The sequence below is a fragment of the Temnothorax longispinosus genome, chromosome 7 (genome assembly GCF_030848805.1).
Source record: "Temnothorax longispinosus isolate EJ_2023e chromosome 7, Tlon_JGU_v1, whole genome shotgun sequence".
NCBI classification, from domain to species: domain Eukaryota; kingdom Metazoa; phylum Arthropoda; class Insecta; order Hymenoptera; family Formicidae; genus Temnothorax; species Temnothorax longispinosus.
The window spans coordinates 3,553,405-3,572,123 of record NC_092364.1 but is presented as its reverse complement, the minus strand read 5'-3'; the positions used below and the strand labels follow the sequence as shown (position 1 = coordinate 3,572,123).

Sequence of the window (18,719 nt, the reverse complement as noted above, 5' to 3'; positions counted from 1 at the left end):
ATACTCGAAGCTAACTTGAGCGGGGGTTACACGCGCGAGGATCGATGATTCCTCGTACCTTGACAGATTAAACACTAAAGACACAATCGAGACTTTCAAAGCTCGATATTCATTCGCGGCTGAAGGCGCAGCGACTCGCACCTTTAAATATCGTTGTGCTGCTGCTTAATAGCTTTAATGTTCAGTTTTTAAGCGCTTATTATTTTAATTACCGCTTCTGTTAAATTACGCTGGATTGCTGCTAAATTACGCTGTTACGTGGCATTGTAATTTAATGCGATGTTTAAACCAGTCAGCTCTTAAGAAATACTATAAAGCTGACATTTTCGTAGATCCAGACGGTATCTTGAAACATGCCTAATTGCTTGTAATTAAATATGTAATCGATACACTTCCGATTGCTTCCGATTCTTAATTTATCTACTTACTACTTATCGATGTCTCCTGCTATATTTTAGGGTAATTAAAATTCTACGAAGATACGGGTGCAACAGAGACTTAATGAAATAAAATATAGTTGTTTTTACATAATATAGAAATGGATAGTATAATTTTTATTCGCGCAGTGCTGGTCTCACAAGAAACACTCGTAGCTTTATATCGGACATATCGGATTAGGGAATACGTTTTATTTTAAATCCGATACTTTCTCCCGCCGTTGCGGGCGCGCGTTTCGAGGCGTTACGATTGTTGTTCCGCGGAACGGCTCTCTCTCTCGCCGCGCGACGAACAAACAATACGTCCGAAGTCGGTCACGAGAAAGAGAAAAGGTCCGCCGCTCTCGCAAAATCGGCTCTTTAAGGTCCACCCGATGCAATCTCTCACGCGCGTTCGCCCGGCGAGACACGCTGAAAATCGCGGGGGACTTTCCAATTCCCTCCTCCGCCGGCGATATCGAAGGATATCGCCGGCGAATTTACGCGGGCCTGCATTCACTCGCCTCGATCCGCGGCAAACTTCGCGACGCTTGATCCTATCGGCGCGGCGGCATCGCGGGGACCTATCGATCGTTGTTGATAATAGCCGCGTTCACGTTTCAATTTTTTTAACCTATAACGACGATCGGCGGGATCAACCGTTTTCCTCCTCGTGACTCGGACATCGAGAGACTCGTCATCGAATTCAAATGTAGCGTACGGAGAAATGTTTTGCTTGCATTAATATTTAACGTATGCGGGACGACTGGAGACCCGCGCGTATCAGCGGCAATCTCCGTGACCGAAATTTCCATCCCAGGAGAAAAAGGCGATCCGCCGTAGAAGTGACGAAGGATTGGCCGGCAGGCTCTCTCCGCCGTGGCTCCGGAATTACTCCACGTGTCGCGGATATATAACCGACAAGTATATATAAATGTCGCTAATGCGCGAGATTAACGCCGCGCGGTCGGGCATTATATATTTAGTCAAACGCGCGACCGACCGCGCGATCTCCTCCTCCTCCTCCCCACGCCGTCGTCGCGGAATCGCGACGAGATGTCCGCGCGCGGTTTCGCGGCCATCTGGAATAATACCGCGGTGATTCATTTTCGCGGGTGCCCGTTTAAAATTAAACGCGCCGCCGCGCCTCGCGATATGCGCAACCTCGGTTAACCGACGCTGTCGCTTGGTCGGTCTCTTCGATTCCAGCCGAAGAATTATTGTCGAAGTACCGCGTAACTTCGGCATCGTTTGACAAGCCGACTTCGTCGTACAGCCAGATGAGAGAGAATCGTCAATGGGCGAACGCCTTGAATGCGAAATGAATTTTCCCGACCTGGTCCCATTCACGATTCCTCGTTCGGCCTCGGCTGATTCAATATTTGACTCTACCCGCCCCGTACGACGGAGACGAGATCGCTCCCGATCCTGCGACGAGCCGTCGCGTCGCAAACGGCGGACGCGCGCTACGCGATTTCGCGAATCGTGCCGAACCCGAGCGGATGCGTATGGTAATTAACCGCGTAAACGGTACGCACCGCTGAATCCGTCGTAACCCGTTATCTCCGGCGATAGCGCGCACAATGTCATTCGTCTTCCTCCCTTTGCGTACGAGGCCGCGAACGCAACGCCGACCGCGAGGACCCAATAACGCAGTAACGCAGGAAATTCCGACGCGCAATCATTTCAAATGCGTTTTGCGGCGGAACACCGAAGTTGACGATAACTGTACTGCAATCTGGTTTTCAGGATTGAACGCTCGTCTCAATGAAACGCACCGATTCAACCCGCGAGAGAGAGAAAGAGGGAGGGAGAGAATCCTTAACTTTTTGCTATCCTATATGCCGAACTGGATTCAATTGATACTTTGCTATACGGTAGCTTATCGCTGGTTCTCCAAGCGAATATAATCGACAAACTGACTGTATATTTTTGAAATTCCTGTGAACTTCGCCAAATAATAATTCCTCGATTTATGTTAGATCCGCTGATCAAACGAAATGGAGGACGTATAATACTCTATTCGCGAGAAGCAATTTGGACCGCGAAGATTTAAGATTCGTCGTCCTCGACGCTAGCTTCGGTTGCCCTAAAGATTCTCACGCTCCTTTATCGAGTTAAGTGAAGCAGCCTTGTATTTCTATCGTGCGCGTGCCAATGTGGACGGGAACGTTAGAGACGCGAGACGCGCGCGGTAAGTGATCAATGACCGAACACAGGCAGTCGGAGGCCCCTCGAACGTCGCGTACTTGGCGAGAAAGTTGTTCGGAATCTGCGCTCCGCAGAAATCTCTCGCGAGCGCACTTCCGTCTTTCGCGGTTGCTCCCGGGCCTCTCCGCGCGTCGACCGTAATAGGAGGGACACCACCGACTTCGAGACAACTCCCACATTGCCGTCGAGTGTTCTCGAAGCCGGCGATCCGTCGTCGGCTTTCCGGCTGGAAAATTTCCGGAATGACATTGACGTCCAGATTATCATGATCACGTTTTAGATCTCGTTAAAGCTAAAGAATTCTCAGCTACGAATTTTCAGTCCAATTACGTATGAATCATTCGATCATCAAGTTGTTTTTTTTTTTTTTTTTTTTTACAATTAATAAAGAAACGTTCTGCATGCATGTTCTTTGATCGAAAGATTTTTAGAAATACAGGCTGTTTTTTTCACTTAAATAGATTACATACATCTGTATTGCAATATAGTACAACAGAGCTTAATTCCTTCGATATTAGTTTTACAATGACGCAAGCGAAATCTAGAAAAGTATAATCACGCTATTGTTTAACAGAACATCTGAAATGCCGTCTTCGCAATTCTAATTGATGATTTTTTTTCTCTTGCAGCCTATGGTCCACGGTCCTCAAATAGCCGAATCGAGAACTAGACTTGGTGAAGCCAAAACCGGGCGAGGACGATAGCCAGCAGTCCTTGGACCGGTCGCACAACTCGCTCGCGAGTTTCCACTTGGCGTGCTCCTGTAAGACTACCAAAACGTCGACCCCATCGGTAATCAAGTTATCGGGGGGTGGAACAGCTGGCAGTGGGGAGCAACTGTCCCCAGGGCCTGGCCCACCTCCCCCGGTATCTCCGTTGATCGGCGGTGACGGTCGCGTCAACGAGGAGAACGCAAGAGCCACAGAAAATAACGATGAAGCGGGGCAAACGGCCGTCTCGGCGGCAACCGGAACGACGAAGTCCGCTTCTGCGGAAGTGGAGAAGGAGTACGGCCAGGCTAACGAAACCACCATGAGTTTCGTTCTAAAACTAGACGTCGAGACCGCGGCGGCGTCGGTGGTGGAGAATGCAACGAAGGACGGCGCCGGGAGTGAAGGACAACCGCCACCGACGTTGCTGATCGCCCGGGAGATATGGCGGTCTCAGGAGCCCGTTGCGGTTGCCACTGGCACTATCACCACCACGCCAGGGAACGCAATGGTAATCACGAGTGGCGACGACGCCGCCGCCGCGGCCACTAATGGTGGCAAGTCGCAGCTGTTGCAGTGTCTGGAGGCGACGAGCAATCAGGAGCAACAGACGGCGACGGCGACGGCCACCACTGCGTCCACTCTCACGACAGTCAAGCCTGTGGTGACCTATCCAGTCGCCAAAGGCGCCAGGGAGCAGGTGCAGAGAATGATCGCCGGTTCGCAGACCAACACCACGGAGGTGTTGACAACGCGCGTCATCTCGCAGAAGCTGCCGCCATCGTCCACTGATCAGGCGCAGCCTGTCCCGATGACTCTCAACATTTCCTCTCAAACATCGACTAACTCGACGTCTTCACCATCCCCCAATAGTGTCGACGTTTCCTGCCCTTGGCAGGCAATCACGGTACAGAGTACTCAGCCGATGTATCAATCGAAGAATCAGATTGCGATCGCTGACCTTATCCATTGTAGTAAGCAGCAACAAGTGACGACGGCGAGCAATGTACAAGCTACGTTGCATCACAAGCTTCAGCCAATATACCCCATAGGCACTTCTACTACGGCGGTAAAATGTCCAGTGGATTTACCAAGGTATCACACCAAGTCAGGCAGCATCATATCAACTAGTCAATCTGCGCAAAAGATCAAGACCGTGACAAATGTAATCACTAGCTCATCTGCTATAGTCGCACAACGTAATAATTCTCTGTCCAAGTCACAGGGCGTGTCGAAGACACGAGTGTTACCTGGTCAATTTATAAACAATCAAGCGACTGCGAATAACGCGAACCCGCAAAAGATTCAGCTGGGTAACTCGACGATACAGAAGACAACGCAACCGGTCGGTGTAACAAATGTGCAAAAAACAACGCTTCAATCCGTCTGCAACAATCAGAAAGTTCCGGTGTTGAGCGGCAACCATCTTCCAAACCTCAAGACGCAACAGCAAGGTTTACAGAAGTTACAGGTGCCTCAGAAGATATCTCTAGCTGTGGGCAGACAGCAGTTCCAGTCGAGCACGCAACAGATGAACAATGTCTCGAAACCTAATAGCCTCGTAACCGGTATACAAAAATATCAATCACCCGGACAACATTATATGGCATGCCAACAAGCGGCAATATCTCAAACGAGATCTCAATCGACGGCAACCGGGCTGCAAAAGCCTCAGACATTGACGACGGTACAAACCACCAAACTGCAAACCGCGACGAGTAATATCTGCAAGAGCAATAGTGTGCCGAATGTTTCCAAACCATCGCAAAACTCAAACGTGCTCGCGATTGGCAAACAGCAATCACAAATGCAACCTACGTCGGCACAATTGTTACAGGGTTCGCAACAACAAGTAATCCAAAAGTCGCAACAGCAGCAATCGGCAAACGCGAATAATGTACAGGTTCAAAGAAGTCACAGTATTACTAATGTGCATTCGAAGGTGATAACGTCTGTCCCGAACAATCAAAGAACTCCGGTTGTGATGAACTCGAAGGCTCAACAGCAGCAGCAGCAGCAGCAACAAACAGTGATGAGGGTGGGAATATCGAAGGGTCAGACGCAAGCTGCTCAAACTGTAGCAGGTCTGAAGACTATCTCGCAAAAAACCATAATGAACCCCGTCAAGACTACCGCAAATTCACAAAACAATACCATTCAACAGCCTATAGTGCAGAGAAATAACAATCCTCCTCAATCTATGAAAATCATTCAACAACAACAGCAGCAGCAGCAAAATGTAATTGGACCGCAGAACGCTCCGCAAAAACAGCCTGGATGCATCAAGACTATTCCTCCGCAGAAACCTGTACAAAGGAATCATGCTCAGAAAATCAGCAGCGTTGGTGTTAAACCCTTGTTGAGTCCAAACGTAACGGGATTTACGAAAGCTCAAGGCCCGACCGCGACGCAAGTAGCGCCAAAGACGAGTATCAAGACCCTGCTGCCGCAGCAGACGGTGGTCGCACCGTCCAATGTGATAGCTCCGCACAAAAACTCGCCGATTAAAATCCAACAGCAAGCGCTACAGCAGAAGCAATTGATCATGACGCCGCAATACACCCAACAGATCCGACAACAGGCCGGACAAATAAAAACCCTGCTCCCGATAACCACGGCTACGATCGAACCTCGTAAAGACCTCATTGAGAACAAGTAAGCTTAGCTATTTGTAACTGCATTTATATTATTGTGTGTTATTAGTATTTATATTTATATTATTATATAGTTTTTTTTTTTTTTATTTAAACTAACATCCTTTATTTTGCTTTAAAGTTGACCGTTTGATTTTCACTTTAAGCATAAACTTTGTGATGAAATTATTTACTTAACTATCTTTGTTCTTTTGAGTAATCTGATCATGATCGTCATAATAAAATAAAATAATGTTACTTAGAAACGATAATGAATCACGGATGCCCAAAGAAGAGGAGCAAACTACTTCGAAATCGCCAGTGAGAAGAATGCCGCTTCCTTATGAGGTACTAATTTATACTATAAAGCATATTCAATGCTTGGCTTACAAAATTCTGTATTTTTTTTATGTGTATCTCGAGAGTATGGATAGGTCGGATTTAAAAGCGCATTCTTGTTTAACTGCAGTGTCTTCAGTTCGTTCTTCAAGACCACAATTATGGAGCACCACCGCCACGAACACCACCACCGCCTCCATCGCCACCGCCTCATCCGAAGCAACAACCTATTAATGGAGCCGGCAGTTCCACAGCTACTTCCCAACATCCTTATATCTTTAGTCCTGGTAATGTCTTTTTTGTGTTTTGATATTACTATTACGATACAATTACGTCAATTATTGATATATTAAGTTTTTTCAAGAATCTATATTCTTGAAACTTCTCACAAACAAAGAAATCATCACATATTTTCTAATACAGAATCTAAAAAGTTAGTGATAACAAATATTATTATCTAATTGAAGTTGTGAGCAATACCAATGTGGAGGATGATGCTGCCAGCGCGATCAGCAGTGAAGCAGGACGAGAAGCGGAACCGGAAGGTGAAGAAACCGAAACAGCACCCGAGGGTGAAGGTGACGATGAGGACAGTGTTACCAGATGTATCTGGTAAGTGAATAAGATAATTATTTTACAGATAGATATACATATAATGCTACAATGGCAATGCTATAATATATAATGTTTGATATATTATTTTTAGTGACTTTGAACACGACGATGGATATATGATATGTTGTGACCGATGCTTGTAAGTGTTCACCAATATTTTCACATTACTAATGTAGAATATAGATAAATATACAGAATATAGATAACAATAAAGATTAGAATATAGATAAGAGTATAGATAAATATATAAAATCTAGATTAAGCAATTTTTATATATTTCTAGTGTGTATACATTATATAAGTATCTAAAATTACATATTACATTTGAATGAAACTTATCGATTATGCGAAAACTGATTATGCGACCGCAGAGTATGGCAGCACGTCGATTGCATGGGCATTGACCGTTCGAACATTCCTGACGAATACCACTGCGAGAGATGCCAGCCGCGACGAGTGGACAGACAGCGAGCACGCGCCTTGCAGATGCGTAAACGCGAGGAGCTTCTCAATTCGGACACATCGTCCGACACCTCGTCTACCAGTTCGGCGGACACGGACGTCGGTTCGGTGAACAACACCACGACGCAGAAGAAACGCTCGCTTTCGCAGCAACAATCACAAGTTCCAAGACGCAGCAAATCCGACGCGTCTGCCCAATCGTCGCAAGTGCGAAGATTAAATAATAACAACAATAACAATAACAACAACGTTGGGAAGAGGCAGAGAAGGGACTCCCAACCCCGACAACCGAGCGCCGTTCGCAAGAAGGAGAACACCACCCCGAAACGTGGACCTGGAAAACGTAAGGTTAAAAGGAGAACGAGCCTCGAGGACAAAGAGGAAGATGTGCAAGATGCCTGGGGCACAAACATGGCGCCCTTAAGACAGTGGATCGAAAGATACGAAGAAGCAGTTACGAATCATTATAGTCCCGAATTGCGAGCCAGGATATCGAATATCAAAGTCAACGGTACACATAATGATCTCAGGCAAAGTAACATGAATGTCGTTGCCACCGGTAAATGCAGACTCAATGTGCACAGCAATAATCTTAGAGTAAGTAAAATATTATCTTGAATACGAATGAAGAAAGTAGATGAAAAAAATATTACGAAAACGAAGAATTCTTTATTTTATTTTTTAATTATTTTATTTAATTAGTTTCCATCATTTCCAATATTATTTATTAATGTTTATTATTATCGCGATTATTTATTGAATTTTGAAAAATAAAAATGTTTAAATTTTTATATTCTTTATGGAAATTATACGAAAACGTTTATTGAAAAATCTTTTCTTTCTTGCAGTTTTTAGTGGCGACAATGTATCTTCCGCCAAACACTCCTGTCGTGGAACTACGAGGCAAATATATGCTTAGCACACAACATCGACTGCAGTATACGCAAAGTGGTAGGCAGCACGTTCAACGGCCGGGACCGTTCGTGTTTTTCTACCGTCTGCCACGCGACGGTACCGAAGTGTGCGTAGACACGCGGACGTACGGGAACGACGCGAGATTTGTGCGGCGTAGTTGCAAGCCAAACGCCGAGGTGAAGCACTGCATCGAAAAGGGCACGCTGCATCTCTACATCGTGACGACATGTGCAATCGAGAAGAACGCCGAGATAACGATCAAACACGAGCAGCACGATCTACTGCTGTCACCCAATCCCAATTCCCCCGCGCTGCCCGTCGTGTGCGCGTGTAACAATCCGCGGGAGTGTCAAATTGCAAACGCGGCGAGCCAGCTGAACAGAAGAGGTAGCAACGGCGCTCTCGCTGAAAATGCCGAGTAAGTTCATACAACAATACGAGTAACGATGAAATGTACAAGATATTTTTTAAATATATTTTTATAATGTATTCGTTATTTTTATCTGTTATCAGTGGCAGAGAACGAAGGCGGCGAGGTAGAAGAAACACAGTCTGCGAGGAAACCGATTCCACGCCACCGACAGTTCCTCCTACGAGTGTCACGCAAACCACTACAACCGCAACATCGTCTGTGTCATCGACGGTGACTCCTGCGACGCCGAGAAGAACCGTCACGACCACGGTTACAACTACAACGACCCGCCAAGCAGTTGCCAAGGAGGAAACCACGACGACGACGGTAGCGAATACACAGCCTCAAACGTCGCCTAGTTTGAACCAGTCGGTGGCGACGACGCCGGAAACGAAGAAAGATAAAAAGAAGATGACGCGAGATGAGAGGAAGATGGAGGCGATCATGAAGGCTTTCGAGAGGCTGGAGAAGGCGGAACAGAGGAAACAGGAAGTACAAGCGAGAAATGCCCAACGAAAAGAATCTGGTGGCACGCACAGCGACAATGAGGATAATCGCTCGACGACGGGACAGTCCAAAAATAGTAAACAGACGAACTCGGAGAGGCCGCTGCGACGGAGAAGGAGGAAAGGTCGAGCGAGAACGACAAGCTCCTCTCAGTCGCAGAGTAGCAGTCGAAGAACGAGGTTGAATTCCGCTGAGTCCGACGTATCTTCCGGGGACGAGAGCAATTCCATGCAGTCACCGCCTCTGTTGGGTCAGAATCGCCCGCCCAGCCGGGACGTTCCCTATTCGTCGCACTTGCACACTCCGGCTAAGAACACGACGGGCGATGTTAACACCGGATCATCCGGTGGCCATCAAGGAATTCCAACTGCGGCTGGTTTACTGCTGGCCTTAGCGAACTCGAACGCTCCCGGTCCTCCGAGCTCGCCACCGTTACAGCAACCTACTCCTGTCAAGAGTCCTACTTGCGACAGCGGAGCCAGCAGCAGCTCGCAGAGTTCAACGCCGTCGACACCGTTGTCGTCTGCCTGCTTGCTAGTGGCCGCGGCAGTCGGTCCGCTAGCTCCGGGTTTCAAGTTCCCGAAGACGAAGAAGGTGCTGATGAACGAATGGCTGAAGGAATCGCCCGATCCGCCACAAGCTAATATACCTCAAGTGTCACCTTTGCCGGCTCTACCAAGTGTCGCCTCTGCCGGTCCGCCGACTTTACAAAATTCCATGAATCCGCTGTGCGGCAGGCACTTCCCGCCGGTACCAACAGATGCGTCGGCGGAATTTCTGTCACATAGTTACGCAGCCAAGAGTTTAGCCACCCTTGTGCAAGCCGCCAACTCGGTTAGCGGCATATGCGACTCGCCGCCGCAGCGTAGACAGCAAGCGGTTTCTGGTAACAACAATAACAACAATGGGAATAGTGGCTGTCCCACTGTGTCTAACTCGGGCTCGGCAAAGAAGCGATGGTTGCGCCAGGCGATCTCGGAAGAGTGCGATTCGCCCAATAGCCGGCCCGAAAGCCCGCCGCTTAACGAGACGGTAGCACCGCCCAAGAAGCGTAGAATAGCTCGAGAGAGCTTGTCATCGGACAATTACACCCCACCGACGACGCCAACCATGCTACTTCCGACCGAAGCAGCGCCTAACAGCAGATCACTGTGTCCTGCTGACGTAAGTTTCACAGCGTCTTAGCTAAATATTATAATATTAATTATTTTAACGTTTAATTTGTAATATACGTTGGATTTAGGATGGTATAGAAGTAGACAATGCAATTCGAAAATAATTATTAGCTGTTTTCGCGAACTTATTTATTTATCCACGATACAAAGCACAATACTTAATAGCAACTCTTTTAACGATCTTGTAACGACTCGCTCATATCGGGTCGATACTTCTTAAAGACACATATACGCACACATGCATAGATATGTTTTTTTTTTAGTCTCGAGAGAATTTGCAAAAGTCACAGTATCATATACGTGATAAAATAAATTATATATAATAGTCAATATTTTATTGTTTTTTTTTTCTTTCCCAGGATGACTATACGGAACATGTGCAATCACCTATCGTAGAACAAACCGATGAGAGGCAGTACGATTTGGAATCTGTGAAAGAAGAAATCAAAATGGACGATGACAGATCTATAGATTCTGACAAACCTGCTCGAGAGAAACTTTCAATTGATATTTTTCCTCAATCAGAACTTCATATAAAACGTGAAGGCAAAACAGAATGCTCTGATATCGTTAAAATGGAAGTGTCTCCTGAAATGGATGTAGAAACTGTTACGAAAAAAGAAAAAGCTTCGCCGAAGTGGGAGGGAGATACGAAATTCGAATGTAATTACGATCACTTGAATCAGAAATTTATCGAGAAAATTCGAGAGACCGCCGAGAGAGTCAAGAAAGAGTCTCTCGCGAAGGAGGAAATTGTCGCTAAAGGCACAGTCGAGATAATCGATCAGAACGAACCCGATACCGAGATGGAAGGATTCAGTTCTCCCATCGCTACCATAGAGCCTGACGCGATTCTAAAGCAGCGAGTGGTCGAGATGCAGCTGGAGTTCGGCGGCGGTATCTCCGAAATCGTGAACATCGTCAGTAGCGAAAACGAGAAATCGAACGACGAGAAGAAACCGTCCGAAGCCGCTGCGAAGTGTCAAGAAGTCGAGAAGTCAGACGACAACGCATCCATTGACGAGTTCGACGTCGAGGCGCAAATGAAGAAGATCACGGGCGACGACGGTAACGACTATCAGGAAAAGATCGACACGAGTTCGGAGAAGGACAAGAGTATGGACGGAATTGAGGGTCTAATGGAGAGCTCGAAGGAGGATTCGGATTCCGAGGATAAGGACGTGGACGATGACAAGTACTGCGAATCTTCCTTTAAGTTGTTTGATATCAGTCACGAGGAGACACCTTTCAAAGAATCGGACGCTAAGCCCGATACTAAACCGGAACAGATTATCGTTGCAGAAGACGACACGAAAGAGACGGACAAGGACACGAGTGACGAGCCCGGAAAGGAAGTCTCTAAGGCGGAGCAGTCGTCTGCCTTCGCTGCGTTGTCGGAGGAATCCGTCTTCGAATCGTCTTCTACGAACATGGATGCGGAGTCCGTCGCGGATCCTCCCAAGATCTTTCACTCGATACCACCTTTGAGCGAGCGCATTCGCAAGAAGGCCGATCCGTCCGCCACGTCGAAAACACCCAAGATGGACTTTGAGGCGGCTATCATAGAATCCACGATAAGTATGGACGCTGTGGACGGGTCTAAGAACGGCGAGCAAAAGTCGATGTTGTCAACCGCGCTGCGCGAGCTCTTGGAAGCGAAACTGGACGACGAGCCGACGGGCGAAGTAATGAAAAATGACATTGATAATGAAATTAACGCGTCACCACAAGTAATTCAACCAAAATCAGACTCCTCTGAACATAGTTTAGACACAGTGCAAGATTCGGCTTCGACTCAGGAAGCCCCGAAGCCAGAAGAGACTCCTGCCAAGGAGGAGGAGACCAAGCCCAAAGAGCTAAAACGGTTGAAAGACCCGAGGACCGTTGTGCCGAACAGTATGCCAGCACCAGCTTTTAAACCGGACGCTCTGCCTCCTGTCAAGCGCAAGGTTAGAAGGGTAGGACAGTAGTGATATTTTTTTGTTGCTGAGAATGGTATCCCGCTGTTTTATCGCTTTTTATTACCGTTATTCTCGTCCATTACAGCCTCGTTGTGTAAAACCAGACAATCCTTGCGTTCCTTCTCTTTTGTTTTCTTGATGAATGATCTTTTAAATTCTTTTCGTGATAAAAGGTAGCTTTATTATATGGAAATATTTATGTATTTTTCTAGTTGTCTATATCGGAGTATCGCAAACGGAAGCAACAGTCATCCGGAGGAACTGGAACCGAGCCGGAATCGTCCAACGACACTTCTAACACGGACAAAAGTGGAGCGCGAGGTAGATCGGACAGCGCCAGCAGCGGCACCTCTTCGCTCAGTTCCGACGAGGAGGGTTCTAAAGCGTCGCTTTCGCTCGAGTTGACGGGTCTTAACACGTTAACGCTTTTTCCCAATGCCGCTAATGAGAACGATGAAAAGAAAGGTAACAGCCTACTCTCCAAATATTTGTATTTTGTGTAAATTTATCTAATAAAGACAATGATTGTATTGTGATAATTTTAATGACGCTTTTAAATAATACGGCGATTAATGAGTTAATATTTAAATTAGGGGGAGAGGAAGGTGCAATCGGTTGGTCTGCGGCGCCAACTTTGGTAGAACGTCAACGAGAAAATCTCACCGAGCGATTGAAACGCGAATTCGGACTGTTCCTCAGCGATGACGAGGAGGAGAGAGCTCGCAAGCATGGTACATATCTTAAAGAAATGCGTGCAAGGGAGAGAATGTAGTCTTGGAGAAGATAAAATTAATCTTTTGGAAAGCTGAAGAAATGTAGACAATACATTAGATTTGAAGAGTGATGACAACTCTATCGTAAGATGCTAGTTTTACCTCGTACGTTATCCTTATTCTCTTGGTTACAGGTTTGACAGCCGAGGCAATACTAAAGGCACGCAAATCTCCGCCTCAAAACTTGATAGTCGGCACCCCGCCGGGATATCCGGGAGTGCCGCAGTTACCTCCGCAGCCATATATACCGCCACCCGGCTCGGCGTCCATCCATTATCCCCAGTTCCAGAGCAAACCTGGTACGGTGCAGTATCCCAACTTCGCGGTACCACCGCCGACCACGTCCCAGCAACCGATGCTCAGCACCGCCGCGCCGTCGCAAGCGATCGCGGTTGGCAAGCAGACGCAGCAGACGCCGTTCTTAGTACCCCAGGCATCCCAAGCGCCACCGGGTTCCAATCCGTATCCACCGCAATTCGTCCCGCCACCGCCGCTGCCGCCGCCTGCGGCCACGGGAACGGCGGTGCCGATCTCGAAGTTCCCGTCGGCGACGCCGCCGCCGCCGCCGCCGCCGCCCCCGCCCCCGAGCACCCAGGTGTCGTACCCTTCGGCGCCGTCGGGACAACCTCAGAAGCCGTTTTTTAACCATCCGGCGCCGAGGTCGTAACCGACAGAAAAGGGTAGGATTGTTAAAAGTTCGTAAGTTTTAAGCCGATATCGTTTTACCATTTTCCGCAATGTCTCGATTAAATCAATTATCTTGCCCACTCTTCTGTCGACGAGATGAAGTTTTACGCTCGTTTCTTTGGAAGAAAAGCAAAGAACGAATTCGGAAAAACTGAATATTGACAGAAGTTTGCGTTCTCTTATTATAAGATACTAAAATACGTATCGTTTCGCACAGAAGTGTGCGCGAGATAACAAACGGCGGGAAGCCGCATACAGAATTCCAACAATTTTTTAGATAATTAGAGAAGTTTTGCGGTGTCAATTGCTTCTAGGATTTTCACGTACATAAAAAATTTACCGATATACGTTGGTTCGATCGTTTCTCTCAAAATATTCGACGGAATTCGTGTGGCCTAAGGTGATAGCTGAGTATTTTGAGGATATAGCGACGCGCATTTTAGACAGCGTATATCGAGAGAGCTGTATTGGTACCTTTTTCACGGGCAACGGCCAAAAGTGTATTCGAATGGCGTTTACACTTTTTATACCGGTGAAATGGTGCCCTAAAATGTTTATATATATATATAGCATTAGTCCAATTTTTTGATAAGGTGTTAACAAAGTTGGAAGCGCGCTTTTACTCGGCCGACAGAGTCAGCTGATCTCGCGATATCCCCTCTAAAAACAGTTATCATTATATATACAATACGTGCATCCTGCATAATACAACTTATCTGTACATATTATTTGCATATATGCATAATGTTAACACAATATAGCTATATTTAATGACACTGCATATTTAGATTAGTTTGTAGATCGTAATCGTAACGAAACCTAGTATGACACGTAGATAAGTGAGCTAGTACTGTGTTGTGTTGTTTTTTTTTCTTTTTTTTTTTTTACATATAAAAAGAGGCAAAAAGAGAGGCGCGGAATTCTCTATATTTTATATTTCACTGTAAGAGGGCAGATTATTTATAATAAAGGGTAAATGTTGAAATTTGAAGACTTGAGTTTTATTTTTGGGGATTCGTAAAAGTTTATATGTTGCTGTTCGATTTATTTCGTATGGAAGGTGACGCATTCGATATGCGCGACAGATGTTTTTTAACGCCAATTTTCTTTAAAAAACATTTATTTATGAATTCATACCGAGAATCGAGATACCGTAAGCGAGCAGCAGGACAGACTAGTTACGATAAATGGTACAATATAACGTGTGTACGTTTTATTCCCTTTGATGCTTTAAGCAATAACGCAAATACAATTTTTAGTTAAAAGCGTGAGGGATTATGGTGCGTAACAATGCGTTTTATTTGTGAATTTATCCTTTTTTCTAGGTCGGTTTCTCCCAAAATTTCATTCTCTCGTAACATTCATTCAAGTACAAAACTTACTATACGACAAAAAGTGTATTAAAACGTGTAGAAGTAAATTGCGATAAATTAATACAGCGAAAGAATCGTAGTCTATTTTGTAACTGAAAGCTGCTTCACGGTCTTTCTATATTTAGTCCGCAAAACACGACATTATTCTGTCGTTAACAAAAAATATGCGTTTCTTGTTCTTTATTCCGGGTGATAGATTTGCATTAAAAATTACGAGCTGCGCGTTACAGACATTCTTTGTGCATGTATTAGCGATTCGGTGTATTATGTAATCTCGTAATTAAAGGTGATCAGAACGATCGCTTTTTTTGTCTATAATTTAGAGGTCGTCTAGCATCAACCTATGTAATTAAAATTATATATATTGTATTTTATATATGTAATTGAAATTATATACATATACATATAGCGTATAAAAAGTTTTTTAGATTTCAATGGTGCGATTATTAGATGTACATAAAGTACATAAAGTTACTTGTTATGATGCGCAAGGAGAGGCCAAGTTCGAATTTCTTTGTAAGTTAATTTTCCTTTGTTTTGTAATATAACGTATTTGTTTATCTTTATCTGTTTTCGGTCGCAGACTTTTCTAAATTGCGAGCAGCGAGCGATGGTGAATATTAGGAGGAACAACGAAGGCTCAAGTTGCTTCGTTATTGCTGCGCATTTTTGCAGCACTAAGAGTCATAATTATTCACTTTTCGCAGAATCTGACCGTGTCGCTCGAATTAATTATAGTACAATTAGATGATAACGTTGATTAGAAATTCTTTAGACATAAATGCGTTACACGTTAAAGTAATGTTGCGTCAAAGTGACAATTAGAATCAAGATTTCAAAGGGAAAGATGTATCAATAAACTCATTTAGGTAACACTTTTTTTGGCGGAAAAGCAAATATATGTATCTTAATTTATTATAGAAAACACAAAAACGTTATTATTTTTCATCGTGGATGAAGACTCTTAGCTTTGACTTGTGTAGTCTCCTGATTGCAAACTATGTAACTATTGGATGCGGTCCACCATCAATACTTCGGGACGTTTACAACACGCTATTAACTCGGCTTTTATTTCACGCGCGACGTCATTAATGCATCACAGATTTTCGCTCTGTGAAAACTGAATTTAGAGAGCACAAAACAAAACCTTTAAAAGAATTATTAGGAGAAGTTTGATGATGAACGTCGTTGAAATAATCTACGAATAATCTCGTGGAAATTAGATTTAATTTAGCGAAAACTAAGGAACAAAATAAGGAAAAAGAAGACCGGCATCACACGGTGGAATTAAGATCCACATGTAAAGAGCAGAGCGAAAACATTCTGGAGCATTCGGGAGTACCAAGTGTACCGCATCCGCTATGTAATCCAATTATATAATAAGAATTCTACCTGAACGAAGATGCAAAATGTGCGGTGCGGAGTTTTCGACGTACGCATAGAGAAGAGAAAAAGCGAGATTCTAATTCTGTATTGTCGGTTTTTAAGCGAATATCAAAGTTTAGAGATCTGTGATTAGGAAACGCGGTAAAAAAAAAACTGTCTGGATTATAAAATTTATGCGCGCTCTCTCTACGGGGATATTCTAACGAAATTACTGGGTGCAGATGTGTACGGATCTCCCGTAGAAACGAGTGCGAAAACGTCTTCTTTCTCTTTTACATTGTGTTCGGCTGCGATTTCAAAGTGTAAACAGACGTATTTTTGGCATTTGATATTTACTTTGTACTTTAGCTGATATTTTGTAATAAGAAGAAAAACGTGTACACTATATATTGTAAGTTACAAATTGCCGCGGGTGGCGTAACATTAGACGCAGAGAGGTAAAAAAAAGTGTACAGCTTGTGTTCGTCACCCGCATATACAATGAGAACATGTACATATTTTTGTAAGATAAATTTAAGTATATACATATGTACTTAAATATATATATAAATATATATATATGTTTAAGATATATATATTTATATATTATATGTTTAAGATATATATATGTATATACATATACATACATATGTCTGTATGTATTTATATATATTAATCTCTCTCTATTCTTCGAATTTCCGTAAAATTCTATTGGAAATTTGAAGAACCAAGCTACGATACGATTGCTTTGCAGCTAAATCCATATGTTTATTGTCCGTTGTACAATTCTCCGATAGCTGATACTATATACATATATATAATATATCTGTATAATGACATTCTGATATAAAGAAGCAGGAGCGGCACACGACCTTGTTATTAAAGCATCTGATAGTATAAAACAATTCGTTAGGATAATCGTTTCAATGTTGTAAATAAAAGCAGAGCACATAGCAGTTACATTATATTATATTATTATATTAATATTATATTATATTCGCATATATATTCAATCTTTATATAATAGGCTGAGAATACACGATAATTTTTTTATTTGCGAACTCACTGTTACATGTATGTGCCTAGTTATAGCCATGTTACAATTATTACCTATTACATTGTATGATAATTTAATCCATATTACCGATTATAATAAATGTAACAAGTTCTTCGATATCAAACTCTACACGATATATTATTATGGCGTAACGTGTAAAGAGCGCTCATATTTAGGCATACGTGAAAAAATTTAATAAATCGGAATACATTTTACGAGTCGAGATGTTGACTGATGAATCCTCGCCTTCATTATCCGTCGTCCCGCGGCAAGACCCGCCGATTTATTTTCAGGATCGAGCGACGATTTCGCTCCCCAAATGCGACCAAACGAACGGTGAAGTGTAAATCGAAAGCGAAAACTAGCGTAATAACATATACGTTATAAATAGCGCTTGTTTGCGGTTGCAGATAAAAGCTTATTTGCTTATTTCGATGTCTGCAACAATAAGTAAACGCGTGTCATGCATTCCGGTAATTGCGATAGAAGGATTGCTACCGCGCAATTCCTAATAATATTCCTTGCTCGAAATTACAAGCTTTTCGATGTTTTACGTTTATTGTCGGGCGTTCGCTATGTGTGGCATTGCGCCGATATCGCATTTTTTCGCTTTTTAAAAGACTCGTGGAGTGTTCAGTAATTATATGGTTTCGAAACTTCCTGTCTATTTCGATAGATAAGCGGCGCGCGTCATGTGTTATCGTCTAATTACAACAGTAGGATCGTTTTACCACGCAATTTTTAACATTTATCTCTCGCTCGAAATGACAAAGTTCTTTCGATGTTTTACGTTTATTGTCGGCATTCGCTATATGCGGTTTTGCGCCGATATCGCTTTACTTTTTGCTTTTTAAAAGACTCGTGGAATATTCAACAGTTATGGTCTTGAAACGTTAATTTATTTCGATTCTTCGACAATAAGTAGACACGTGTCATGCGTTACCGTCCGCTTATTTGCGATAAGAGGACTGTTACCGCAATTGTAAACCTTTACATTTGCTATATATCCGTTCGTTTTATTTACGGCATTGTGCGGATATTATATTTTTCCTTATTTTCAAAGGACTCTTGGGGACTATTTAACAATTATAGTTTCGAAACTTGAAGA

The 18,719-nt window shown here is 44.0% G+C and overlaps 1 protein-coding gene across 5 annotated transcripts; it reads left to right on the top strand.

Annotated features, from left to right (window-relative positions):
- Positions 1-3,302: 3,302 nt before the first annotated feature.
- Positions 3,303-17,826, top strand: Upset (SET domain-containing protein upSET). 5 transcript variants are annotated; one of them, XM_071784152.1, is made up of 13 exons: positions 3,518-5,992; positions 6,234-6,318; positions 6,440-6,596; positions 6,777-6,921; positions 7,016-7,063; positions 7,296-7,983; positions 8,235-8,719; positions 8,815-10,384; positions 10,755-12,353; positions 12,569-12,821; positions 12,950-13,087; positions 13,264-13,809; positions 15,773-17,826. In XM_071784152.1, the coding sequence occupies exons 1-12, from the start codon at positions 3,660-3,662 to the stop codon at positions 13,794-13,796; spliced, it is 8,034 nt and encodes a 2,677-aa protein (XP_071640253.1). In that variant the 5' UTR covers positions 3,518-3,659; the 3' UTR covers positions 13,797-13,809; positions 15,773-17,826. The 5 variants fall into 5 exon arrangements, with proteins under 5 accessions (XP_071640255.1, XP_071640253.1, XP_071640254.1 ...); XM_071784154.1 differs by having other exon boundaries at positions 3,303-5,992; positions 13,264-17,826; XM_071784153.1 differs by having other exon boundaries at positions 10,755-12,344; positions 13,264-17,826.
- The last annotated feature ends 893 nt before the right edge of the window (positions 17,827-18,719 follow it).